This window comes from Chamaea fasciata, unplaced genomic scaffold (assembly GCF_029207755.1).
Source record: "Chamaea fasciata isolate MVZ Bird 193981 ecotype frontalis unplaced genomic scaffold, bChaFas1.0.hap1 SCAF_9, whole genome shotgun sequence".
In the NCBI taxonomy this organism is placed as follows: Eukaryota; Metazoa; Chordata; class Aves; order Passeriformes; family Sylviidae; genus Chamaea; species Chamaea fasciata.
In genome coordinates, this window is record NW_027094094.1 from 19,578,962 (window position 1) to 19,606,700 (window position 27,739).

The window sequence follows — 27,739 nt, forward strand, 5'->3', positions numbered from 1 at the left end:
GGCAGAATTTGTTACTTTGTTTTCAGTGGCAAAATCAGCAAATTGAGTCCCACCCTCTGAACAATAACAGTGTCCTGCTGCTGCTTATTTTCTCTATTCAAACATGAGCATAGTGTTACAAAATGGTAAATCTCATTTGGGAGACAGCATCTTCTAGATGAAAACACAGAACATCAAGCTAGTTCATTCTGTTGGGAACAACTTGGCTTCCCCCTGGAGTTTTCCCTGCTCATAGAAGACACGACAAAACCTAATTTAGGGAAGAGTATGAAGTAGGTATCGCTTGTTCTTTTCCACAAGTATTGCTCCAGGTTTCTCGAGACCACTGTATCACTGTAGCACAACTTTTCCTCGTTGTAGCGCTGTTTCCTCGGCCACCTATGATTGGAGCCAGCTGGAAAAGGCAGTTCCCCTCCTTGGGGAAGAGTCCCGCCGAGCACCGGGACGGCGACGCGCGGCCGGGCAGGAGCAGCCCTGTGCCCGGCTCTGCAGGGGGCGCCGCGGGCGGGAGGCGGAGCCGGGAGGAGCCCGGTGCCGTGTCCTGTGCCGTGTCCTGTGCCGGGTCCTGTGCCGTGTCCTGTGCCGGGTCCTGTGCCGTGGGCGAGGGAGCGGCCGCGGGAGATGCACCGCGTTGCTGCGCCGCCGATGTGAGGGAAGGGGAGCGGCCCCTTCCCCGGCAGCCCCGGACCATGGCGGCCCCCGGTAGGTGCCGCGGCTGTCGTCCCGGGAGCCGCGGGGGAGCGGCGGGGCTTCTCCGCCCGGTCGTGCTGCGCGGCGGCCCCGCCGTGCTCCGGCGGGCCGGGGCTCTCCGCCGCTGCCCCGCGCCGAGGTGCCGGCCAGCGGAGCGTGGCGGAGCCCTGCCCGCTCCCCCGCGGGGCGGTGCCGCTGCGCGGCTCTGCGCGCCCCTGGCGCTCCGCTGCTGGGGGAAAGGGGAAGGGGGCTCCGCTCTCCGAGTTCAGGGAGCGCTGGCGCTCTTCAGAGCAGAGGTGGCTCCTTTGCTCGTAGCCGGGCTGCAGAGCTTTCCAGCTGGTCTTACTTCGCTTGTCTGGAGTTTAGGGCCGCTGGCAGAGCTTTCCTGTGTATTAAGTGCACTTCGGCTTGGCAGCTGAGCGAGCTCTGAGGGAGGGTGTTCTGTGGAGGAATTTGCCCCTGTCCGCCTTTATCACTTGCATGTTTTTCTGTGATGTTTTATAGAGAACTCAGTTTTTCCTAAATACGGCTTTATCCTTCAGCACCACTTCCTTTTGGCGATATGACTTGGTGCCCCTTGTCGCAGTGGCACAGGATCACAAGCTGAACTAGTTTGCTGTAATTGAAAATGTTTTAGCTAACATATATAAAGGTAAGACTGCCTAGAGTAGAGCTGCAGACTCAGGGGGAGAGTGGTTTTGCCTTTATTGTGTAAGTCTTGCTAATGCCCAATTTGCAAGTTCCTCTCCTTGCAGGGAAGCATAGGGGTTTTATCTAAAAAAGGAAAAAACGTGCCATTCTCAGGGTGTGAAGTAACATTTGTGTTTCATTGACGCATATCTCCTTGTGAGGTAAAAATAGGCTAAACAGAGGCCTCAGGGGACTTGTGGGCAAAACTACTTTTCTCCTTATAAACAGAAGGTGATTTCACAGGACTCTTAAAAAGAGAACAACTTTAGATTAACGTATCATAATGCAAATCACTTGTTCCTCTCTGTGAAGTTTGGTTTGCAGAAATTTTATCTGCTTTGATTCTGCTATTTCCTCTTGCTTGTTTGCAGCATTTTATTTAAAGTGAAGATTTTCTGTTCAAGTTGAGGTAAGAAATCTCACTAGGATGTTAATAATTATTACATGTGATCACTAATACTGTGCATTCCATGCATGCAGAGAATGCATTTATTTCATCATACATCACTTAAATACACACACTTCACATACTGAACTGTGGAAGGTGCTGAGGAATTCTCTTAATGGTCCACTAGCAGTTTTTATCACCTCCTGGTAGTGCTCTCTCTTTTAAGAGTTTGGTTATTAAGACACTTGAGTTGCATTTGCTTTATACCACAGACAATTTTCTTCCATAAAGAGTGAATTCCCATTAGTCAAGGATTGTTATTTTGCACAGCAGTATTTCTGTATCCTCCATACACATGAATTCCAAAACACACTGAAACAAGTTACATAATGCCTTTCTTATGTGGTCAGAATTGGAGATGGATTTTTTTTCTAGCACATGAAAATAAATTGTTTGCCACTGCATATGATCCTCTGAGTTGGAGTGAATGATTTAGTCTCAGTTTTTTTACATGGTGTGTGGACAATGAGAAGTCACAATCTACTTATGAGAGGTATGTGAAAGATGACACAGGAAAGTTGTGTGTTACTACAAGCCCTGAATAATCTTTACGGGGCCCACAAGTACAATGGAAACCTTTCTGATCTGTAAATTGAAAAATGGTCAAACCTTTTGGCTTATGGAATGAAATAATAGATAACAACAGTTGATAATGTAAGATGTAGTCTTACCCAGAGCTGATACGCCAGCTTCCCAGAGCATTGTTTAGTTATTTGAGTGGTAATCAGAACCTTATGATATGGCCATTAACCACTATTGCCTGTTTGGGCTGAACCTGAGGATCATCACCTTACTTCTTGCAGACATAGTTTGGAGGTGAGCCTGATTTTTTTGCTTCTCAGAGATGGACTGTGAAGACATGGCATGGTCTTGTGTACTTCTGTTCTCTTGCCATGAGGGTATGTGATTTTTATTGAGTTGTTTCATCCTCTTCCATTCTGCGTGCAGTTCGTAAGCTAGGGAAAGCTTTGTATCATGTCGTTTTTGCTGTTTAGTTTGTAGGGCTTACCCTTCAATTAGAGGTCTTGGGCATTTCTATGGTTCTGGTTTGTAATCTCATCAGTCTGTTATTGTTGCTGTATAGTGAAGTGTGCAGCTAAACACTGAAGGGGCAGTTACAGCTGAAAAGCAGTCCAAAAGTTATGGCTTATCATTGCAAACTGCAACAGCACTGCACCTTCGTGATCTATGAAATAAATGAACATGCCCTGCAGTATTGTTAATAGTGCTGACATTTTGTAAACAGAGGCAAAAGTATTTTTAATATTCTAAGATTAGGACTCCAGTAAAAATTAAAATTTAAACTAGATCACACACTTTAGTGTGTGAAAGACAGACTTGCCAGCTGTTTTTCTTCATCCTTGCTATTGTATATAGTGTTCATATATTTCTTCCTTTAATTGAAGACTTTTCCAAAACCAGCCTTTCAAAAGCATTGTTAAACCATCCATCCAAGGGCAGGGTTTAAGAAAATAAAATGTTTGGTGTTCACCAAATGATTTCCCTATATGTCTACAATAGGCAGAGTATACACTATGTTTTGAACTGTGCTCTGTGAGTTTTTCTGATATTTGAAGAGTTGTGAAAAGCTTTCCTGAAATGTTCTGTATTCTCATGGCACTGTTCCCTGACAACTGGATAGTAGTTAGTGCTGCAAAGGCAGCTATTTGGTTAGACAAATAATAGCATGATCCAGGAAGGAGAGTCCTGTTTCATTCTTTTAAAGGAGAATGTTGCAATTGAAATTATTTCTAGATTTTTGGGGGTTTTTTTAAACAGTCCCAATGCTGACTTAAGCTTATTTAGCTCTGCAAGACCTACTTCCAGTATTTTTGCTTATGAGCATCGAGCATTACTTTGGCTCTACAAGTAGAGTCAGCAATTTTTTCTCAGTTCTCATTTTAGGAGCATTGTTCCTCAGTTTATTGCGTATGTGTAAAAGGCTGTAGGAACTGAGGTAAGAAGGCCTGAGGAGAGCTGGTACAGCTCTGTTAAGGGGAATTATGCTCTCGTAGAGCAGTGCTAGCTAGGAAATCGATACTTTTCCTAAACACCAGAGGAAGTTCCTTCCTGCTGGATGCAAAGGTTTCACTGCCCTGGCAGGGAATTTGCAGTGAGTCTGTCAAGTTTGCTCTCTTTCTCTACATAGCAGAGAAGAGAGGGATTCTTGGATACTTTGTGCCCCTGCAGTGGCACATTGAAAGTCGATGGCTCTTCCACCCTGTCTCCAAGCACAGCTGCTTACTTTCTTTGAAAGACTGGAGAAGGGCCTGTTGGCTCACAAGTATAATGTGGAAGCTATCTGCTTCCTAGAAGTGGATGACAAGATGAGTTGTTCCATTTTACGGAATGTTCAAGTGCCCAAGAGGCCACTACTAATTTTTCCAGAGATTGGAGGTGAGGCAGCTGCCAGAGAGTGCCGGGGTAGGACTTTAAGAGCTTGGGGCACAGCTCAGAGAGTCATTGTGTGGTTTCCCCATCTGTTGAGGTCAGACTCAGCTGACCATGGTGCAATGCGTGGGCTACATTCTCAGCAGACAGTTGTGCTGTCCTTTCCCACTGTACTGCGTGTAAATCAGCCCAGGGCAGTGGAAGCAAAATTCTGTGGTACATCTCCTTTTCTAGAATTAAACTTGAATTCTGCTTGGTTTTCATGGTTTTGCTCATGTAATTCTGTTGTCTTTGCCAGGTGGTGTTCAGCCACCATCAGTGATATTTTGTCAATGGTGGTGGGCTCCATTCACTGGCGTGAAAGCCATCTTTTTTCACAGCAGTTATGCACTCTTAGCTTAAAAGTCCCGAGGTTTTGAGTCCCAAGGACTCTGCTTTATGAGTTTGCTGGATCCTCTCCTTTGGCAGTGCTGTCTCATACAAGCCTCCATCTGTGGTTCAGGAGCTGTATTCACTCACAGACATGCAGCTGTCCTAGTGAACATGTCAGCTCTGCACTATCCATGTTCTCTGTAGCTGGGATATCATCCTTTTACTGCTAGAGACTTCCTTACTTACTCAGGTAACCGTAACACTATTGGTCAAGGACTGAGCACATCTCCATTCTTCTCAATTGTATCACTTCTGCTGAACTGTAGGGGAAGGGAATGCAAGTGACCTTGCCCCTGATAAGTAACAACTGTGTTAATTACCCAATACAGCCTTGACAGCTGACGAGTCACAGCTATATCCAGTGTGATGAAAGGAAGTGGGTTAGCTGTTGAGGGGAGTCATGAAGGCTGAGGAACCTTGAGGAAGAGGGAATGAGAGAATCATGAAGAAAGATCCTGGGGAGAGAGAATCACTGCTGTGGGGTCAGTCTGGGTCTGCAGTTGGAACCTGCAGTCGTAGTTTAGCTAGGTAAAAGCCTGCATTCAGAGTCTGCAAACGAATGTATGCAGTCAGAGTTCAGCAGGAAATAACCGGCAGTCAGAGGCTGCAAGGGAATCCTCCAGTAGGAGCTTGCTGCAGCCAGAGTCAGGGAATTGTTGGAGTCAGGATGACTGAGCTGTAAAGAGGAATAAACCAGGACCCTTTTCATGCTGTAGTGAGCAAGAAGTCTGTGTTGGCTCATTTCTACCCTTTAACAAGAGGGCTGCTGCAACACTGAACTGCAGTTTAAAGCTGTATTTAATTTAGGGCTGGGGTCCCTCAGCCTAGATGCTATTTCAGCCTTAATTTCTTAATGGAGGTTCTGGGAAAGGTGATAGAATAAAGTCTTTGGAGGCTGTGAAATTTTGGTTGAATTTTTCTAAGGTGACTGCAAAACTATCATCTTCGATTCTGGTAAATTCACTCTGCAGATCCTCTTTTTGGCTGCCAAATTTTAGGCGTTGCTCTCCGCTTTAATTGGAAAAATTTACCTTTGCTTACTTCATGCTGGAGTTGGGTTGAAAATGTTGACATTTCTAAAGAGTCAAACTAGAATTAGAAGACAATTTGTTAACAAGATTTTAAATGCTCGGCTCTGAAATTTACTATGGACCTGAGCTGTAAACCTCAATTTTGAGTAAACTTCTTCACAGGTGAATGGAAACATTAAATTTAGACTTAAAGGTTTCCTTGAGATTGGTGGGAGAGCACTGCATCATGTCACACTGGTTCAATTTGCATCTACTCTTAGCAAGCTGTTAACATTTTTTAAGTGCTTTTGTGCCAGAGCACTGACATGCATGAGTCTGTAGGTAGAAGCTGTCTCTAGAGAATTGCGGAAGAAATAAACTTTCATGAGCATATTTTGGGCTGTCTTATGGCTGCCACGACTGTATTAGTTCTTTCCCTCTGAAGAGAGTGTCATTCCAAAAATTGTTGGGAAAACTTTCCATGACAGTTTTGAGGAAGGACTCTTAATATGGCCTTGAGAAATGTCTGAAGCCTGAATCACAGAGTGGCTGTGGTGTGAGCACTGGGGCTGGTGTTCCCTTAGTTGCATGCATACTTTGCAGGCAGTTTGCTTTCTGCTGCAATGAGAGCAAATATCTAACACCACGGGGGCCATAGTGGCTTCCTGTAAGTAGTGTGACCTCATTTAAATAAAGGACTTTGTTATTTTAGGTGTGCTGTTTGGTGTATGGAGTTGTGTTGCAGAGACTCTATAGTTGCCTAAAATTATTTTAACTTTTCGTGTGAGAGTGAACTCCCCTTTTCAAAGTAGTTTGTTTTGAAGGTCTGGTTTTTGTGGCTTTTTTTTCCCCTATCAGAATGCTTTAAATCTGTAAATCTCTGTGTGTAGTTTGTTTAGCTTGAAACTATGCAGGAAATGCTCTTCTTTATAGGAAGAGCATTTTAATTTTTTTCATTTATAAGAATGAAAAAACTACTTAAATTTAGTGGAGTAGATATAAGTAGGAGTTCATTCACCCTTAGAACTGCTTTGTGGCTGTGAACACCTCACTTTGGATAGAACTACTGTTCTTTTGAAATGCTTTGTAGTTTCTGACAGGAATGAGAGACAGTGCTGTGGGTTTTTTTGTTGCAAAGCTGTGGGCTGGTTCACAGTTTAAATTTAATCCTTTTTCCTGTGATTGTCTTGCACCTGTACAGGAGCCCCTGGAGAATATGATGTGCTGATTGTGTATGCAAGTGACGCTGCTGAATGGTGTCAGTACCTCCAGAACCTCTTCCTCTTTACTTGGCATTTGCGAAAGCATCGGATTCTGAGCTACCAGCTGGAAGACGACTCTGCCATCTCCCACCAGGAGCTGGACCTGTTCAGCAGAAGTCGGAGTATCATCCTTTTGCTTTCTGCTGAGCTGGTGCAGAGTTTTTACGTTCCTCACATCCTGCAGGCCCTTCAGGAGGCTTTATGGCCCCCGTCCAAAGTAGTCAAGCTGTTCTGTGGTGTTACGGACTGTGATGACTATGTGACCCTTTTCAAGGACTGGTCTCAGTGGCAAGAACTCACAAATGATGATGAGCCTGATGCGTACCTTGCAGCTGTTGAGAAGGCTATTTCAGAAGGTAAGACCATAGCTAGGAGCTGTGCTTTCTGGTTGGAGGAGGGAGATACATGGTACTGTTTATTCTTATTTTAACACTGGTAATGCGCTTTACTTAATGAGCAAACAAAAGCAAATTGCCCAACCCTTGTAAACTAGAAAGTTACGCAAGCAAATTTTTCTGTGCCTGGTCGGTTGGTCCCTAATTCAGGAGAAATTACCAGCAACTCACAGAGAACTTCTGAATTTGAGGTTGTCTTGGGTGCCTGCTTTTGAAGCAAATTGAAAATGAAAATTTTCTATATTTAAAATTCTGCCTGTAAATATTTTACTCTGCAGTTTATTGACCCCAATCAAATGGAAAAATTGTCATTTATTTAGTTTAAGGAAAACTAAAAAAACTCTTTTTCTTCAGACTTATTTCTGTCTTATCAGAACCAAAATAAAGTCTAATGTGTATTCTCTAGCAGTGGGCATAAAATCAAAGTTGTAACCATACTGGCAAAAGATCACTTTGTTACCTATGATGAAAAGGCAGAGATTAATTAAAGAATTGTACTGACGGCCTTAAAAGTAACCCAACCAGTCTGAAAGTGATCACCTTGTAACTAGTGCAGAGGACTTACTAGCAGAGAAGTATTAAGAACTGGAGACTACACAGGCCCAGTGTACTGAGTTTTAATTGATTCCAAACTTCCTAAACTCTAGAAGAGTGTGTAGAATTCCTTTCTCATAGTTTCTGTTGAAATGAAGGTGGAGAGCTCGGGTCAGCCGTGCTGGTCTGGGGATTTTTATGACATTGCCATAGGTAGGGTTATTGTATTCTTTGTCAGCCTCAGCAAGGCTGGAATCCTGTGGTTTCATCTTGCCTTAAGATTTAGCTCTATTCCATGGCATGAATGAGGCAGTGTGTCTAGTGTTGTGTGCATAAATATGCCTTATGCCAGGATAACAACTGCAATAATTATGATGACAAATTTATCACAGTAAAAATAAAATTTGAAAATCATGATCTTGGCCAAAACAGTTCCCCTGAAAGAAGATTATTTAGGGATTATGCTGAAGATGTCATTCTCAGGTAATCAGGTCACAACAGATACTTAGTACATTTTAAAAATCTCTGTAAGCTGAAAATTTGCATCTCCCTTTCACATACCTCTAGAACATCTTGTTTTCCCAATGCTAGAGCTAAACCAAACCTGGAGCTCAAGTAGTCTGTCTCCTTTGCTTTCAGTCTGGAAGAAGACAGAAAACAGTGGCTGAACTTCTATACTCTGAAAAATAGAACTGAACAGAGATTAAATTAGCCTTTCTGACGCTTTTTGTCAAAAGCAAAATTTAGGTACTGTTTTCCTCCAAACTTGGGTCTAGAACACAGAACCAATATTTTGTTGATTTTAAATATGCAGTTCAAAACTGGGGAGATTTATTAGCATTAGTGGTGATACTAAACATACCCAAGGACTGTCAAAGTTATTTTAGGCCGGACTAGGAATGAGTTCTAGTATTGCTGAAGACTGTGTGAGAATACAAAGGGATGTTGATTCTGAAGTCTTTTCCCAGAGGCAGCTCTTGCCAGTCCTGCTGCCAAGTATGTTGCATTCTGAGCAGCAATTTAGTGGACTGCCTGGCTCTTTAGTTGGCTGGCTGCCAGACATCTATTGCAAAACTTCTTAGGGTAAGGCTCTAGAGTTTGACTTCTCACAGTTGGACCTAAATTTCTTCTCCCTCTGTGCTGCAAGTTAGCATGTGCTGAAACAAACTGTGCTTTGGCTTTATGAGGTGGTATTTTGAAAGGGAGTTTGTGCTTTAGATTTTTGTTGCTGTCTCTACATAACAAAAAAAAAATCTTGCTTATTTTCTGTTTTCTCACTTTAATAAGCGTACACTGACCTCAAACTGATTCCAGTCTATCTAGAGAATACTTGACTGAGAAAAAAATGAGATAACACTGCTGTGGAGTCTGCTGTAACGTGTTTGGGATAGTTTGGTACACAAAGATTTAGAATTTCTGGACTTCTGTTACTGTTATGGCAGTCATAGCTGATGTGGCTGTCACCTGCATTCCATGTCAGGTTTTTGGTTTGTGCACATCGGAGCAATTGCAAAGGTGAGCCATCTGCTGTCACTCTTGTTCTTGTGAAGGAAGAACCTATTTAATATGGGCTGCTTTCATGGCCAAAGTATTTGGATGACCGTATCAGATCCTACTTCTGTGCGGGGAAAAAATGACTCTGTGACCTCTTCTATTGTGTGATTCTACACATTTTGTGAATGGCCTCAAATGCAAATGTTCTGATGTTTCCCCTGAAGACAGCTCCAGGTGTACATAGTTCCTTTTTTGGGTGAAACTGTGAAAACTTTCTTCTTGACTGGTTAAAAAAATTCTGCTGTATGGTTTGGTTGCAGCATGAGCAACTTAAAATGTTTGTGACAGCAGACCTCTCCCACAGAGAAACATAGCTTCTGGTATGGTCTTAGTTAAGTTTGAAATTTTCCTGATTAAGGCAGCCCTTAATTCTTACAGCACTTAGCAGAGAAAGTTCATGACCATAAAGGAAATCGTTTGGGTCTGGGTGTCTTCCTCTGGGAGGTACTTCTCTTCACATGCACTCACCTGTACTTCTAACAGCAGTGTCAAAAGTAGGCCTGATGCTAAAATGATTCATGTTCCTAACTGCTGAATCCTGAGCTACTGAGGCATGGTACAGGGGTAAAGGACACAGTCAGGGCAAATTCTTCTCCAGAGGCTGCACACTGGCCCTGTGCAGGCAGTGCTGTTGCCTCTAGCACAGCTGTTGGCTGTGGTTTGTTCAGAGCATCATGGGAACATGACACCCCCAGACATCACATGCTGAAACCTATTTTAATTTTTATTAGTTTAGTATGAATTCAGAAATGAGAAAATGTTCATCTAGCCTTGTTGACAACTGTGTGCTGATGCTGACTTGCTGTCTTGTAGATGTGGTGTTTTTATTGTAAAGTTTCTCAATTCTGGCAAACTACAGAGCACATGAAGATTTGCATTTGCAGGTACTCCTGTTATCTGTGGGGAAGTTTCTCAGACTATGCAATAACTGTGCTAAGGGGATGGAAATCATAGAATTATTACGGCTGGAAAAGATCTTCAAGATGAAGTCCAACTACTAACCTGACACTGCTAAGCCTATCACTAAACCATGTCCTTCAATACCACATCTACTTTTTTTTTTTTTTTTAACAGTTCTGGGAATGGTGATCCCAGCACTTGCCTGGGCAGCCTGTTCTAATGCTTGACCACCCTTTCAATGAAGAAATTTTTTATAGTATCCAGTCTAAGCCTCCCTTGAAGCAACTTGAAGCTTTTTAATCTCGTCCTATTTCATGTTGCCTGGGACAAGAGTGTCTACAGCCTCCTCTCTGGTAGTTGCAGAAAGCAGTAGATTCCCCGAGTCTCCTTCTCTCTAGATTAAACAGTCTGGCTCAGGATGTCTTTGTACACACCAGCTCAGGTCCAGCAGGGTATAGTCACTAGCCAGGGTGCAGTGACCAGCCTGCTGCTTAACCCCTCTTGCCTGGCTTGTGATAGCTCTTGTGTGTGCACTGAGCAGCTAGGAGTCTGAGCCACACAGGTCAGTGGCCTTTCTCTTCCTTATGTGTTCTCAAAGCTCACTTGACATTTCAGTTGCTCCAGTTTATTTGTTCCTACCAACATTGTTTTGAAACATTTCAAGTTTCCCATTTTGAAAGCTGATGTTTCCAAAGCATTTACTAATTAATCAGTGACTTTGAGCTTTCTGTATATAAGCCATCTCTTTTTGGTAAAAACACGGGGAAGTCCACATCTGCCTGAGATTGCTGAGGTGACAACTGAGTATGACAGCAGCTGTGAACTGTGCTGCTGAAGGACAAGTGCGGCCTCGGCTTAGCAGAAATCTTGTGCACTGGAACAGACAAGAATGAAAGATGAGTATCAACAAACCTTTTGTGAAATGAGAGGGTCAGAAATCAGTGTAAGGAATCACACGGTGAAGGTGGTGGGCCTTTGACAGAAGGAAGATGAGAACGTTTTTTGGCTTTGTAGATCAGGAGGAGTGAAATATTACTCCACTTACTGAGGGGCTCATTGAGAGATGCCAGAGACCAAGGCAGTAAGCTTTTTTTGACAGGGAAATGACATAAGAAGAACCACATAAGCTGTATAATTCTTCCTCCTGTTCATGTCAAGGAATTGAATTAAATTCCTGGCTTTCTTCCGTTGCACTGATGAAACCACTGGTGAAACTTGAGAGCATATCATTCAGGTTGGAAGGGACCTCTTGAGCTCATCTAAACTTTCAGCTCAAGCACGGTTAGATAAAGCAGGTTGCCCAAGACCATTCCCAGTTGGGTTTTGAATGTCTCTGCAGGTGGAGACTCTGCAGGACTTCACAGCCTCTCTGAGCACCTATTCCAGTGTTTGACCACCCTCAAGAGTAACAAAATGTTTTCTTGTATTCCGATGGAACTTCAGGCATTTTAGTTTGTGGCCATTGCCTCTTTTCCTGTCAGTGGGCACTCCCTCTTTTTATTTCCTCCTATCTTGTTAATATAAAATTCCCCTGAGTCTTCTTTTCTCCAAGCTGAAGAGTTCCAGCTCTTGCAGCATCTCCTCTTATGAAAGATGCTGTGGTTCCTTAATCATCTTTATGGTCCTGTGCTGGACTCATGCTGTAAAGATAAAGCAACTTTGGAATAAGCTACTCAGAATTTAAGGTCATGTTGGTCAGATGTTCTCAACTGTTTCTCAGCCCAGACAGGTGAAGTACATGTGAGATTCCCTTCAGCTTTATGCTTCTGTAATTATTTGATTGCTTACTTTTGCTCACAGTTGCCATTTAGGGCTAGAGACCTAAATTCACAATGTATTTTTAAGTTTGCCAGGAACTGCCTCATGGTGTCTACTTCTGGGTCTCAGTGCTCTGTGGAGGAATATATTCCAAGTAGTTCTACCTCAGCTAATTACTCCAACATTGACTTCTGCCAGCTTATTGAAGTGGCCTTGAAGACATGAGGTGGTAGCATGCAGTTCTCTCTCCCTCCTCTTTAAAGGGGTATAATTAAGTGAATTCTTAAAACTATATTTTTCCTCTGTTCTATTGTGTTTAAACATAAGATGTGGTTCTTTCACCCTGCTCACTGAAAAGGAGCAGGTGAGCCATTAGTCAGCCCTCTGGGTGCAAATGAGAGCCCGCTTTGTTATGTGGGATCTTGGCAGCCTGGCTGGTTCTCACTGCTTGTCAAGGAGAGGAAACTGTGACGCTCTTGCACAGGAGTTCAGGTTGAGAGAACATGCAGGTAGCATGCCTCTCCATGCATGGATATACATGACTGATGCTGGAAAGTCAGAGACTTTAGAGATCTGGTTAAAGCAATTGGAGAAACCTTAACTAAGCCCCCAAGTAATACTGAGAGTTCTCTGAGAGAAATGCACGGATGTTCTTATCCATCTGTAGCATATGGAATCAAGCAGTTAAAATAATCTTCCCAGCTGCAGGATTGATTAATTATTTGTCATTAAGGTGTTTCAGAAAGTCCCAGTTTATTTACATAAAAGGCAATACTTCATGGGTTTTCTTTCATGGCACTATAAAATTCAAGCAGTGCTAGCATAGGTGCATACTAGCTTTCTAAATAGAGACAATGAAATGATAGCCCAGAAATAGTAAAGGACAGAAACTGTTGTGGTTAAGAAGCTTCAGACTCTAATAGTTTTTATGCACCTTGTAAATACTAATCTTATTTCTCTGTGGCTTGTGGTTCTGACAGTGTCCTCACAGGTTGCTTTATGGTGATGTCTAAGACTAATTCTAGGTATCTGCTGTGAGAACTGCTAGGCTTTAAGACACTTGCTTAAAGTAAGAGCCCAGTGGCCATCACTGATCACATTCAAGTCTGGAGCAGCTGAGGTAATTTCTGAAAAATCTTGGCAGAAGTATGTGGTCAAGACAAGCATGCTTTACAGAGCATGTCAGATGTATGGAGAGATGTATGGAACAGAAGAGATGTATGGAACAGAATGTCGGGTATTTCACAGACCCTTCTTGTGTTCTTGGACAGTTGTTTTGCTTCCAGGGTTGCATTTTGGAAGATTTTCATGGCTGTTTTTCAAGTTAGTTGAGAATAACAGTGTATTTTGAGTTTCCCAGGGTGAAGTTTCACCAGTGGCATAGGCTGACCTTAGTGCTGCAAAAGAGTGTCTACCTCATTCTCCGCCTTTCGTCTGTCTGGATGATTGGATGTGGCTTTGGACTGCAAGGGTATTCCAAGAGAAATTATTTGAAGGAGAGGGAAGGTGTGACTGCCCTTGCAGTAGTAATGTGGTCTTAGATCTACTGAAACCACTTGAAGAACCACACGATTCAGTCAAACAGTGACTGGTGGGATGTTTCCAAACAGCTGCCCAACTCTCTGAGGTGGAGTTCCAGGTTTGTAGGCTTTTATGGGGACTGTGTTTTTTGTCATGCAAGCATTATGCATTGCGCTTAAATTGAAGCAAGGAGATACTGTAGAGGAGATAATGAATTAGCAAATTGGATGTTTATGCTTCTTACCTATGGCTTCTCAGGAAGCCTTGAATCAGTGATGAATATGATTCTTGTCGCCCTTGAAAGTCATAAGAGGCGTGCATATGCCTTGTCAGCATGTGTTGCTCCTTGTGCCAGAAGTAGTGGAAGTGAACTATTCCAACCTCTCTTGCTTGAGATTTTGGTCATGTACACAATTTCTGTTGTCTGGGCGGCCAGAACCCTGCTTCTTCCTCAACGTCTTCCCTATCTCTGTCCTGTTCCTGTGCACCCCAGCTAGTTCTTTAGGTTTATACACTCGATCCAGTCACAAATTGACCACTAGACCTGCAAAAACCTTAGCAAAACCTGACATAGTAAAATACACCTTGTTTCCTTGATGAAGGATGAGAAATAGTTTATTGTGATTTCAAACTTTGCATGACACTTGAAACATGACTATGCTCTTCATAGAATGGAAAATCTGTTGGTAGGCACTATGCCTGTAGATGAGCTGCTTGGTGTGAGGGGTTTGGAGAGAAGGGGGAGATGTCCCATACTTTTTTTTTTGTTCTGTATGGACAGTTTTACAAAGTCTTAAATTTTCCTGTGTTTTGTTCTTCTCACATGCTGTTTTTCTGCACACTTCTCTCCACTCAGTTGAAACGGGAAGTGTTGCTGCAGTATCAGCCAGTTCTGAGGGCTTATCACAAGATGTTTCTCTGATGCACGTTTATCTCGTTGGTAAAGCAGGGGCTCTGATGTTAGCATGATGAAAGATAACTTTCCCTGCTTTCCCTGACTACTTGTTAGTACTTTGTCTGCTTGTTGCAAATGTGGCTGGAGTTTGCTCTGGGAGACTTAATGTCCTTACTAGCACTTTGGAAAGGATACTGGCCAGTTGCAAGCTTCAGGTAAAAGCAGGAGCTCTCTTTGAGGGTCTTCTCTCTTGCTCTAAGCACAGTGAGGTGGAAGTCTGAGGCCTTGTGAGAGCTAATTGTCTCAACTAGTTGATGAACAGAATGGGAGGTGTTTCCGGATGTCAGCAAGGGGTCTACACACAGAGCTTAGAGACAGGCTGTTGCCTAGTTGTGCCATTAGCATAAATATCTGGGTGACAGAGTGCTCTGGACAGACTGTTGACTTCTTCCAAGCATTCACGTGTCCTGTGGTGTAAGGGCTGACTTGTGAGAAACCACAGCTGTCGGCTCCATGCCGATAGCCCGCCAGCTTTGCCAGGAGGAAACGGATGATAGGGCGAGCTGTGTGTGCTTTACAGCAGCGGGTCAAAATAACTGGCTGCTTTATACGAGTTTCTAAAGCTGCTAAATGGCTCTTGAAGCACACGTCCACGCTTGTATTTTCCCTGGGCTTTTCCCTGGGGTGTCTGCAGGACAGATGTGCAAGGAGCCCAGCAGGGCAGGCAAGAAGGGTGTGAGGCTGCTCTCTGCAGCTCAGCTGCTGATGCATCCTGGAGGGGAGCATGTTCTTCAAGGGGAAATGTGGTGGGGTTTCTTGGACCGCATCTCCTCCCCTTGCTGCTGTTCTCACAAGTATTGCACAGACTGTCAAGTGCGGCCTGAGGTAGCCTCTGTTTAAAAGGGAACAGAAAGGGAGAGCCTCTTATAACCACGAGTGTTGTCCTACAGCACGTGCTCATGGAGAAGCTTAATTCAGGTATTCACTTAACTTTAATGAGTCTGTTGATGTCTTCAGTGATGTCCTCTTTAGGCTGGCTATTATTGCAATGTTATAACTGCTGAGTCTGTATATGCAAATGGGTTGTCATTACTCAAGTATCTTAGTGAGTGGGAAACTTGCGCTAACCAAGCATTAGAGCATGGATATTATCAAATGTGATGGGATGGTTCCCTCTTCCAGTGCTTGCATGTTCATGAGACAGTCACTAGCACATGACAGGAACTTGCAAGATGAATCGTAGGATCACCCCACTGCTTATGCGGGAATTTGGTACTTCGCAATTTCAGTATTTTCTGAATGAAAAATCATATTAGAAACTGAGTGCCTGTTCCTTCAGCTATTAATCCAATTACTGATTAACATTGTGTGCTTCTTCCTGTATTACCTAACAGCTCTGTGTTCACATGACCTCCAGGCAGTCAACTCTGTTACCAGAATGCAGAAGTGCAATGCCAGAACTTCTTAAAAGCTCTAGTTATTCTTTATTTGCTAAATTGTTTCTAGTATCAAATAATATCGCTAAAGCAGAGAGGTCAGGGGGCTTTCCTTGCTCCCCCTCTTATCCTTGCTTGCTGTGTATGTTGTAGCTGAGATCCACAGCTTTGGTTTGATTTTTTTCTCTGAAAAGGACCATGTGTTGGCCAAATGAGGTAAAAATGACCACACTAATGGTTCTTTACTGGGTTGGGGATGAAGCCTTGACGATCAGGATGCTGGCAAGTGTCCATTTGTGTGTATGTTGCAGGAAGATCAATGTGTAGCTGTGTTTTGGTCATCATTGGCTCTCTGATCTGCTGTGAGCTTTGTTTTTCTGATTCAGTCATATTGGAAGTAACCAACAGAGATTACAGAGACACTATTAGAGTAACAGTTACCTCTTCTCAAAAGACTTGGCATCTTGTTCCGCATATGCCAAACACCTGAAGCTATTATATAAGGGAAGGAAGTGGGACCAGAGCTTTTTGTCCTCTTTCAGCAGGGCAGCCTGGCACTCCCAGGTGGGAGTAGTCCATGTTTCTCTTAAGAGAAGGGTTCCCAAAATGTGTCTGATTCTTGCAGCTGATGACTTTGAACAGGATCAATTGAAATAGTGAGTTAAGGAATATAATACCTCAGTTAATTTTCTGTAATACTTGGTACTAGTCTGAAAATTCCAAAGACCACCTTCAGTACAGTCTTCAGCCTTGCGTCAAAGCAGTTGTTTAGTCAAATCTTCAGATTTGGTCCGTTATTAAAATCTCTTTGCTAAATTACATGTACTGTTCTAAGTTTGTTTAAGAAATGTTGATATTAGTGCTCATGCCTTACTGAAACTTCAGAGCTGCAAATTTTTTGCTCTATTCTTTCTATAGCAAACATTAAAGCAACAATCTACTTGTACTCATATGAGTAGGCTTATTGGCCATGTGGAGAGATTCATGTAGTTAAGTGTGTGTGCACCACAATTTGTGAAAAAAAAAAATCAGCTGAATAATTTGCTGAAGTTTCATGGCTTAAAACTTTCATGTAATTCCTACAATCCCATTCAAATATATCAAAAATGCCTTTTAAAGAATTGTGTGACAAAGCACTTCAAACATCCTAGGTTTACGTCTTTGGTGAGAATAATAATAATGGTAATAATAATGAAGAAGTCTACATTAAAATTCCTGACTGACTTCCAGCTTCTATTTGAAATTAGGAAGACAAACTCCTACTGGTGGCCCTCTTATAGTTATTTTGGCTCTCTTGATTTGTGGAAAATTGATGTACTTCGAGACTGGGGGATTCTGAGTGAAATCTGAATTCTTGGTAGCTTCACTGTATGGATGCCATAGGTTTGACCACACAGTTCATCACTTAGATCTTTCTCATCACGACTGAGCATTTTAAATAGAATATTTCTTACTAATATAAGAGTGATGATAGTCCAAGTCTGAGATTTTATCTGGTAAATAATTTGTACTACTCTTTACAGATGTGCTTAAGACAACTAAGTAGTAAATAACACATAACTTACAAAATGTCTTAAATCCTTGACTGCTCCACAGAATTATAAAGTTTGGGAAATTCTGACCACAGGAGACAGTTTTAAGAAGTCATGATAGTCTTCTGACAAAATGGGGTCAGTGACTTTCACCTTGTGTTCCAGGAAATGGTGAGGAGGGGGAAAGGTGTGAACCATATGTATCAAGAAGTAGAAACTAGCTAAAAAAAGTGATCTATACTAAGTAGCTACATAATTGTCTTTTGTTTCCTTTCTCTAGGTGAGGAAAGTATTTCCTGGCAGGGGCGGGTAATCTGTTTTCATTCTGGCTAGGTTTTTTTTCAGCCAGTGGTATCAATTCAGTTTGTTTGCACTTCTATCAATATCTATGCTGGTTTTGGGAAATGAGTGAGAGCATTGTTTTGTACGCACATATCGTAGGTTTACATGTGTTTATTCTGCTCTTGATTCTGTTCAGGTAAAGTGCTGTTACTTTTCAATGCAAAGGTTCCGGTACTTGTCAATTGCACTCTTGTATAGATACTGGAGCTTATGGTCCTTGCTCAAGGAACAGAACCCATTCATGTTTTATTTTTTGATGCAATAATGAACTTGGGAGTTGGGGTAAGCAGCACTGAGAAAACTAAAGATGCTGCTGAAATGACAGAAACATTGGGTTTCGTGTTTTACTTTAGGAAAGTAAGAATAAAGGCTGCTGCCTTTCCTACAGTGCGTCAGAGCTGCTTGAGTCAGATGAGTTCAAATACTGATCATTCTTATATTAGACATTCACATGCTAATTTTCCTGTCTAACGTGAGGGGACCATCCAGCTCAGCAAAGAGTGCCACTGTTGTTTGTTCCATAAGCATATTCAGTGCTACTCTACTGTTTTATGTCTTTGTGAATTTCCCCCTTAAATCCTCTTAAGGGGAAAAAAAAAAAAAAAAAAAAAAAAAGAGGAAACTGTAGTTTCCCTTTCTTCAACTAGATCCCCTTTTCTGAGCATTTCTTTGAGAGGAATAGCAAGTTCCACCCCACCACCTTCACGGCTGTTTTTCAGGATGGATGTGTGTGATAAACATTTTCAGCAAAGCAGAGTGATGCAACAGGACTCTGTATACTTTATTTTAGACTCAGGCTGTGACTCTGTGACTGATACAGAAACAGAAGACGAGAAGAATCCAGTTGACTCCCACAGACTTGCCATGAGTGAAGAACATGAATCATCCAAGAGCACTGGGGACCGTCCAGTGGTGCAGCCCAAACGCATACAATGTGGGGTACTGTATGTCCACTCCTTGGGCTATATTCTTACCATGAGCTGCTGCAGCCTATTATGCTGCTTTGCAGTGGTCAGCTCTACAGGCCTGGAAATTAGTCCTGAATTCTTCTGTCACCTCCCTGTTCAGCCCCATGTCCTCCATGTCTCTTGTTTCATGGCCTTGGCTCCCTAGGCCCAGGCTAGCTTGGTAATGTGCAGTGCTTAGTGCTGTCTAGGCTGTGGTGTCACTTAATGACTGTCTCATTAACATAGCTGCTTGGCTTGGGTGCTGTCAGGCAGCTTCACACTCTTCCTTTCGTGTGTTCTAGTGGCAAGTGGAGTAAGATGACTGTAATGAACTGATTAACTCCACAGTCAGTGTCCAGTCTAATATGACAGTACTGGTGCATGCCTTGCAAGTGACCCTGAAAAACTTGGATCATGGCTTCATGTCTGAAAACCAGCACTTTTTAGTACAGCATTGCCTCAGATGGAAAGAGTCTAAATTTCTTCCTTTTGTTTCTGTTTAGAATGTGGCTGTGCTGCTTAAGGGAAGAGATGGATAGAGTTGAAAGTTAATAATTTTATAAATCTAGCCCTTATCAGTTTATAAACCTAGCAAATAAATCTCAAGATCTATCAGTGTAATGCTTATACGAGTGCAAGCTGTAGCAGAAGCCACCTGCCCAGTTAGTCCGTGACTGGAAGATGCTCCTGGAAACAATTCAGCTGTGAAAGTGATAAATGGCAACTGATGTGTTAGCTGCAATGAGAGCAAAATCCCTAGAAAATGGATGTAGCTGATAAGTGTTTTTGTTTTGAACCTCTGTGTTGTAATGCCTTTTGTCTTAGGTGCAGACAACAGTTTATATTATCCTGAAATGTAAACTAGATGGTGAAATGAAAACTGAGGTTGAATTTTCTCCAGAGAATGCATCTTCCGTGCGTGTGCTGGCTAAGATGGAGAATGAGTACGCAATCTCTGTGAAGGCTCCAAGTAAGATTGACTGAGATTTTTTGTCCCCCTCTCCTTCTCTGTTGATTCCTTTCTATCTCAACCTGCCTGTCCTGAGAAGTGCCAGGGGATACAGGTAAAGATTGCAATGCAGAAAAATTTGAGTCCAGAAAATCTTGAACTTGTATTCTCACCTCTGATACTTTTGATGAAGAGCTGAGAGAGACTGCTGCTTGTGGGCTCTATTTTCCCCTCAGCAGCAGTAGGGTCGCAGGGTGGAAACACCTTGCTGGGAGTTCTGAGAACAGACTGCAGTTTGTAGAACATTTTGAACTTAGCTCTGTGTTATGACCACCACCATATTAGCATTGGCAGGGCACCAAGAGAGAAGGTAAGTGCCAGTAAATAATTACATTACTATAATGGCATGTGTTTAATGTGTAGTGATCTCTCTGATCAGAGCTGAAACTATTCTGGCTTGCCTTTTAATTTAGATATATTCTGTCACTCTAAATATTTACATTTACAAACCTGAAGGTTGCCTAAACTTTAGGTTCACTGAACTTTAAAGGCACAATTTCAGAGCCTTAAAGATTGATATTATTTTCCCAGCATTATTTTATTTAATCTACTTTGGTCTGTCCTCTTGAAGAGCCATTGTGCCATTCTCTTTGAGAACAGAGACTAATAGTCATTATACAGCTACAATAAAGCCAGTGAAGTGGGTTGATTTAAAGAAGGTGACCTCACAAACATATAAAGGCTTAATTTAATCTGTCTAAAGTCAAGACTTATGATATAAACACTGACCTGGAAACTAACTTGTACTTTGAATTATAAACATGACCTTCACATTGATGGAGTGTACAATGTAAGCTCTGAAGTTTCTAATAGTAAGAGAAATAATTTCTAATTCCTTTGTGTTATTAACTGTTTGACGATTTCCTGAGTTGTTAACAGGGAAAGACTAATTTTAGTGGGTCAAAATACCTGTGTTTCAAACAGAAAGTTCAGACTTAAAAATGCATGCTAGATGAAACACCAAGAAACTCCAAGGTGCATGTAGAAGATAATCCTGTTCATGGGTAAAGCTGCAAAGTGGGAATTCCTTTTAATTGATTTTATTCAGAGAATAGTGAGGCTGATAGTGGTTGCAGAATTTCTAGTGACTTTTCTTTTTTCTCTCCCCTTCTTCCCCAGCTCTTTGTATTTATGGTATGGCTTTATAGACAGCTCCAGAGAAGCCAGGGATGGAGAGATGTGAGGCTTTCTAGTTCAAGGTGGAATACTTCTAACATTAGTGGTCCAGTCTACTGTTAGCAGAGGACCTAGCAGGTTATGTGCATTGACATAGCTATAAAGAAGGTAGTTCCAAAGTACTTTCCTAGCTAGTATTCCAAGATCATTACTCTTTTCAAGGCTTTTTGTGAATTCAATATAGCAGAAACGGTTTTGGTATCTGTGTGGTGGTATATCCAAACTTCTCCTGTCCTCACAGTATGTCATGCAAACTCACGCCTATTGTTTGTACTAATGGTGATTTTTTGCTCTTTCTTTTCAAAGATTTAACCTCTGGGACAGTGCCTCTGCAGATATTTTCAGGGGACTTGATGGTGGGAGAAACAAGTGTCACTTACCATACTGACATGGAGGAAATCAGCAATCTGTTGGCTAATGCAGCCAACCCTGTACAGTTCATGTGCCAGGTAAGGACTTTAGCAAACAGCTGCTTTGGAAACCAGCTCTTTCAGAGGCTAGACAAGTAGGCATAAGCAAAAGTGCTTGCCATGAAGTAGCTCTTCTGAAATGAAGAAATGCAGGGTTATTTAGGGATTTTCACCTAACTCTAATATCCCCTTTTGTTAAAAGCATGGGTGTTTTTTCTGTCCCTGGAGCACATAGCTAGCTAACATGAGTCAGGTTATCAAACTTAAAAAAAAAAAAAAGTCAGTCAACACCCATATTTTGACCTTGATGACTTCAAAAGATTGGAGTGACAGAACTTGATACAACAGAAAGTACCATAAAGAAATAAGTTGTTTTGGAATTTGTACCTAGGCGTTATTAAGAAAAAAAGATGTAAATAGTAGCAAAGATTCATATTTGCTGAAGGAAGCAGAATAATATAAAATGATTTGTTCATTCTTAACACTTACATTTTTAATACAGCCGCTCAGATTTCCTATTCTATTTTGCCCAGTTGGGGTACCTGAACCCTATTAGAGGGGTAAAGGTTGCACAAGGAAGTTTTCTGCTATGTTGCCCTGTTGCCTGCCTGCATGTTCCTGATCTGCCATGCAGTGGTAGACTTGTTAGTCACCAACATACCTGGGGCAGGGAGAGTGTTTCCCTCGCTTTTTAGTTCAAGTTGTGGAGCAGTTGGTAATGGTTGATGCCTCTGCTTAGGGAATATGCCTGCTTCCCTGTGGTAAAGTACCAGTTCAAAAGCCAAACCCAGAGTGTGTACCACAATAATTCAAAATGGACTGTGCATCGTTAAAGCAGGAGTGACATTTCATTGGAACAGTTTCAGAAGTAAATGTTCACCTGCCAAGAAAGTAGGAAGCAAGTTTTCTGTGCTTCCAGTTGCATGAGTGACTTTCTCATTGCGCTCTGTCTTGTGGAGTGTACAGTTCTCATCTATTGAGCTTGATGATACTCTGTTTCTGCCCCAGGAGGCTATCTAAATTCTTTGTTTGACCTGAACATTTCTACCTTCTGTGTTTATGCCTACTGTTTTTTGATTTTGTTAAAAAATAAAAACACTATAAAAATCTCACCTTAACTTAATCTCCAGACTCTACCAAACAAAAGTGCTTTCCTTTTATCTGTAGGCCTTTAAAATTGTGCCATACAGCATAGAAGCCCTGGACAAACTGTTGACTGAGTCACTCAAGAAGAATATTCCTGCCAGTGGTCTACACCTGTTTGGAATCAACCAGCTGGAAGAAGAAGATATGACAGCAAGTAAGTTTAAAGACTCTTGGTTCATTTTTAGATTTTCTTTGTATCAGTTGTTTTAGCTTGAAGCACCTTAACACTGCAGTGCATGGTACCTGCATAGGCTGTCTCTAAAACCTTGGATCTCAGCCAGGAAGCTAAATTTCTGATTCTGTCGATAGAAAGGGAATTGCCATTTGAGTCGGGTGACCCTTTTTTTATTACATGTATCATTCTCACTTCCCTGCACTGTGGCAGGTGCTGCTATGTAGACAGCTTCAAACCAGACTGAAAAGATGATGCCCCCCAAATGTCTCCCAGATTTTCTGCTTTGTTCTTTTCTGTCTCATGTGCCATTTCTTCACAGCCTAGTCCTTTTCCCCAAACCCTATTACTCTAAGATTTACACAGTGGGCACTGAGCAGTTGGGTTGGTATGCTGTCTTTTTGTAACAATGGTCTAAGAAGTCCTTGCAAGTCTGTGATCCTACATTCATTTAAGCTATTACAGTGCCATGTTACCCACTGAATGTTATAGGACTTAAGCCTGGACATGCACGAGATAATTTGTGCAGTTATCTCGATTTTAAAACCATATATGTACTTTCAGGGATTTCATAGCTGCTTTGGTCTATGTGTTTGCTGTGTCTGTTTCTCACCTACTGGCTCTGCTGCTACTATAGGAAAACTTAGGTTCTAATGGGCTCCTGTTCTCACAGATCAGAGGGATGAGGAGTTGCCAACACTGCTTCACTTCTCTGCAAGATACGGGCTGAAGAACCTCACTGCCTTGCTGCTGACATGCCCTGGAGCACTGCAGGCCTACAGTGTAGCCAACAAGTATGGCCACTATCCAAACACCATCGCAGAAAAGCATGGCTTTAAGGATCTCCGCCAATTCATTGATGAATATGTGGTAAGAGGAAGCTGAGCAGTCTTTCTGCCTCATCCCACACCAGCTGCAGGCTCTGGCACTGAGCTTGGCACTTAGTGTTACGTCAGCAGGAGTGAGGGGGGTGATAAAGTGTGTTGTGCTAGGTGTAGAACACAGACATCCAGCCACACTGAAAGCTTTTAGGCTGGAGGGTTAGATGCGTCTCTGGAGCTGGGGGAGTTCCTGGGGCTTTTGCACAGAGCAGGCAAGATGGAAGAAGAGACTGCCATGCTGGCTTCCATTCCTCCATCCATCTAATGAAGTTTCTGCAGGGATGTGGTTGGTGCCTAGAGTACTCTTCTTATTCTGATCCTGGGGAAAAAGCCCCTTCATCCAGCTTACTTTAGGGAGTAATATGGGAACAGGATATGTTTGGGAAGGTACAGTCTGAGGTGTTCTCTTATTAGTTGTAGTATGGTCAGGATTGCTTACTAGCTCATTCACAGCTGATCTGTGTAGTCTGCCTGTTCCACTTGATACCCATTTCTCCCTGCATTGGTATAACTGTCCATTCTGTATTTGTTCTATCAGGGATCCCAATTGACAGTTTATTTCTCTTTGAGCTAACCCCACTGCCAGAAAACAACACTGACTTTCCCAGCTGCACGAAGCAATTGCTTCTGTGCATACCAATTCATATGGGTATGCATAGAGTTTCTCCTTTTGTTTCAGTTTGAGCTGTTTCTAGCCAGGAGCTCCTTGACTCAGGTCACATGAATTCTATTTGTCTTTGCTTTAGGTTGAAACGTTGTGTTTAATTGTCCTTAACATTGTCTGAGTGCTGGGTGATAGATCTGCCAGCTTTAGTGTGGTTCTGCCAGCCAATTACTGTAGTGTTTAAGCCCTATTTAGAAGGCATGGGTAATTCTTGGACTTGGGCCTTGCTTCTTGACATTATACATTAGAGCTAAATAAAAGTCATTCCATATTCTGAGATCAGGAGGGCTGCAGAAACTGTAAATTGTGTGATCAAAATCTTTGCATCGAGGCAAGTGAGAGATGTGCAAGTAGTCCTTCCAACCTCTTATTGCAGTACTGTGCTCATCCCATAGTCTCCACCAGCACAGTGACAGAGCTGTGCTAAGAGTGGGTCCTCCTTACTGACCGTCACGCTGTCAGTGCAGTACAAAGCACACACATCCTCTGCAACAGTGTGACCACTATCACTAGTAGTATGGATGTCTGAAAATCCCAGGAAACCCCTTTACTCACCTAGTTTTCTCTCTGGCAAAGGTTCTTCTGGAGCTCTGTAAAGCATTACATGAACTACTGGCCTAGCCCATTTTGACTGTGGAGGGGGAAGCATGTGCAGACAGCTTTGACACACATGCCCTGTGGATTGAGGGCCCATGAGTTGGCATTTGTGGATGGAAGAGTATCTTGTAGTACTGCAACTGCAAAGATGGCTGTGCTTGTGACATAGTTGGGATTTGGGAAGGAGGATGGGATGAAGCTTTACATTTTGCTTCCTTGTGTGTGATTTGGTGAAGCTCTGCTTTCCCCCCGCTATATGTTGCAAATGCATAAGAAAGGATTCTGCTCTCCTCTGAATCAGAAGCTGCCTGTATTAGGTGAACTGCTGCCTGCTGTGAGGTTTCCTGTTAATATCACAGAAGAGGGTCTGTGTACTCCCACTCTGGGTTTTACATGTGGCTGCTAATGCCAAGAAACTGAAACTGAGTCTACATCAAAGCTAAAACTTTGCTATTTTGCAGGTGCTCTGCATGTGATAAGCTTTCCCCTTATGGTAAGCTACGTGTGCCCCAAAATAGCCTTTGACAAGCATTTGTATTTTTAGAGTGAGCTGTGCTTATGTTCTGGGAGTTTACCAACATTGGGTAGGACATGAAAGTGATGGGGTGAGAGGCTGTAATGGCGACTCAGCAGCCCTTGTTTCACCTTTCACCTTTCAACATAGATCTCAAAAGTTTGTCCCAGATAGCTGTAGTGGGGATTTAGGTCACTTGTGAAGCCTTAATCTTTGGGAATGAGCTGTCTTCAGAGTTTTTTTTTTTCCATCACTGATGAAAAAGTGAGATATCTTTTGCTCGCTTTTATTCTCTAGATTCTTTATTTAAAAGAGACTTGAATTTTTTTTTTTCTTGTCCTCTTTCATCTCCAGGAAACTGCAGATATGCTAAAGAGTCACATTAAGGAAGAGCTAATGCAAGGCGAGGAGGATGAGTCTGTTTATGAGTCCATGGCTCATCTGTCCACTGATCTGTTAATGAAATGTTCCTTGAATCCAGGCTCCGATGAAGAGCTTTATGAATCCATGGCTGGATTTGTCCCGGGTGCCCCAGAAGATCTTTGTATGTATATTCATAGAATTACAGAATCATGGGAAGGTTTGGGTTAGAAGGTACCTCTAAAGCTCACCCAGTCCAAGCCCCCTGCAATGGGCAGAGACATCTTTAGATCAGATTGCTCAGACCCCTGTCTCTCTTACACACAAAAGCGCCTCAGTTACAATTTTTCTGCTCTCACCACAAGGAAACTGTGCTGCAGTTCTAACATTGACTGACTGATAAAATTGCTCTATACCTTTTTAATTGCTAGTGTACAAGATCAAGAGCTGTTTCTTTGGTGTTTCAAGGACTTCCTGAACCCTGAGCAAATAAATTAACATATAGAAATGAGACTAAATCTTCTACCACGTCATACTTTTTACTCCTGAGGACTGGGTACCTGGGAGCACTTTGACACTGACAGAAATGAACACTATGTAAGATGTGATTTTACTGACAACTGGGAAACTGAAAAACAAGAGCTGAGATTCTAGCTCAACAACTTGAAAGAAAGCAAACATCTAGAAATATATGTACTGAAAAGATTATAAGTGAAAAATCATTATTCTAATCTGCTTGGTTTATTGCTAAAAATAAGGAGCTAATTCTGATAAACATGCATACGTTTAACTTTTTCATTATTGCATTACCATTCAGTGAGGCCAACTGAAAATACCAAATTAAGTACCTAGGTTAAGCAATTGTAAATGTGCTGTTCTTATTCACCTGTCTGTTTGGTCTGACTTCATCACACTGATAGATTTTATGATTCCCATAATGAGCAGAGAATTTAGCTTCTTATATTTTAAGTACCTCCTTATGGTACTTAAGGACTTCTAGTGTTTCTGCAGTTTTATGTGTGCTGCCTCAAGGGAAAAGCTGCTTTTTTTAAACACTTGGGCTTTGAAACGCTAGTGCTTATGGGCTATATTGGTCCTGGGCTGTTTTTCTCCTCTTCTAGATTAAATAATATTATAAAACACATTTTTGTTGATTATGGAGTCCAGAAGACTGTGTTGGTTCTTTCCTTGAAATCATAACCTCTTTTCTGCTAAGTGTTGTTGGCCACTGCAGGGGTAGTTTTGCTAGCAAAACCAGGATTATTCTGCCTTCAGGAGGAGATGAGCAGTAAATCAGGTTGGACTTACAAGGAACAAAGCTGCTTTTGTTTGCAGTAATGAAAATGAGTTTCTAGATGTTTGGTAGGTCTCCCTGTAATCTGTGCACCTCTGAATGGGTTTGATTGACTAAGCCTGTGGAGGGTTAAAAAAACCAGTTCAACACTACAAAGCCAAACTTCCCTTCTTCCAGGCCTGAAATGCCCAGATCTCCCAGAAACTATGCATGGAATTTTCTTGCATATTGAGCTCCCTGTAATTTAGCACTTATGAACTGGGCTCTGAAAAGCCTCTCTTTCCTGCTTCTTCTGGAGTTCTAGTGTGTTGCCTCTGGACACAAAGCTCTGCTGCTTTCCATTCAGGAGTCTTTTATTGAAATTCTCTGTTTTCCTTACCTGGTCTGTTGGCCTTTGCCTGAAGAATATGAACAGCTTATCTGAACAGTGCCTAAAATCTACCTGTATCGTAACAGATATGTTTAAATTGACGCAGTTCTCAGCACTTTGATTCTCTCAAAGTGAAAGTGTTTCAATATCATTTAGAATACCAGCACACAGGCAAACCCTCACTGAAATTAATGAGAGTGCTGACTGGTTTAGAGCTGCCATCACAAATGAAGGATTTAAACTTTTGTACTGACTTGAAGGTTTGTGAGGATGGCTCGCTAGGAAATCATAATTAACTTCTCTTGAAGTATTTTTTCTAGGAGTTACTCTTATGTGAGTAGATATGGTTGTGGTGCAGAGGATAATACCAGGGCTATTTTAGGTGTAGCCATACTGTGGTAGTGTGCCC

At 42.2% G+C, this 27,739-nt stretch overlaps 1 protein-coding gene across 1 annotated transcript in view; it reads left to right on the forward strand.

The window, feature by feature from the left end:
- The first annotated feature begins 368 nt into the window (after positions 1-368).
- The window catches only part of PIK3AP1 (phosphoinositide-3-kinase adaptor protein 1), a 39,393-nt gene continuing 12,022 nt past the window's right edge, over positions 369-27,739 (forward strand). The window contains exons 1-8 of the mRNA XM_066191337.1: positions 369-702; positions 6,863-7,279; positions 18,581-18,729; positions 19,563-19,707; positions 21,229-21,371; positions 22,500-22,632; positions 23,324-23,520; positions 25,661-25,850. Coding sequence (XP_066047434.1) covers positions 381-702; positions 6,863-7,279; positions 18,581-18,729; positions 19,563-19,707; positions 21,229-21,371; positions 22,500-22,632; positions 23,324-23,520; positions 25,661-25,850 — 1,696 coding nt within the window. The 5' untranslated portion in view covers positions 369-380. The remainder of the gene's footprint in view (positions 703-6,862; positions 7,280-18,580; positions 18,730-19,562; positions 19,708-21,228; positions 21,372-22,499; positions 22,633-23,323; positions 23,521-25,660; positions 25,851-27,739) is intronic.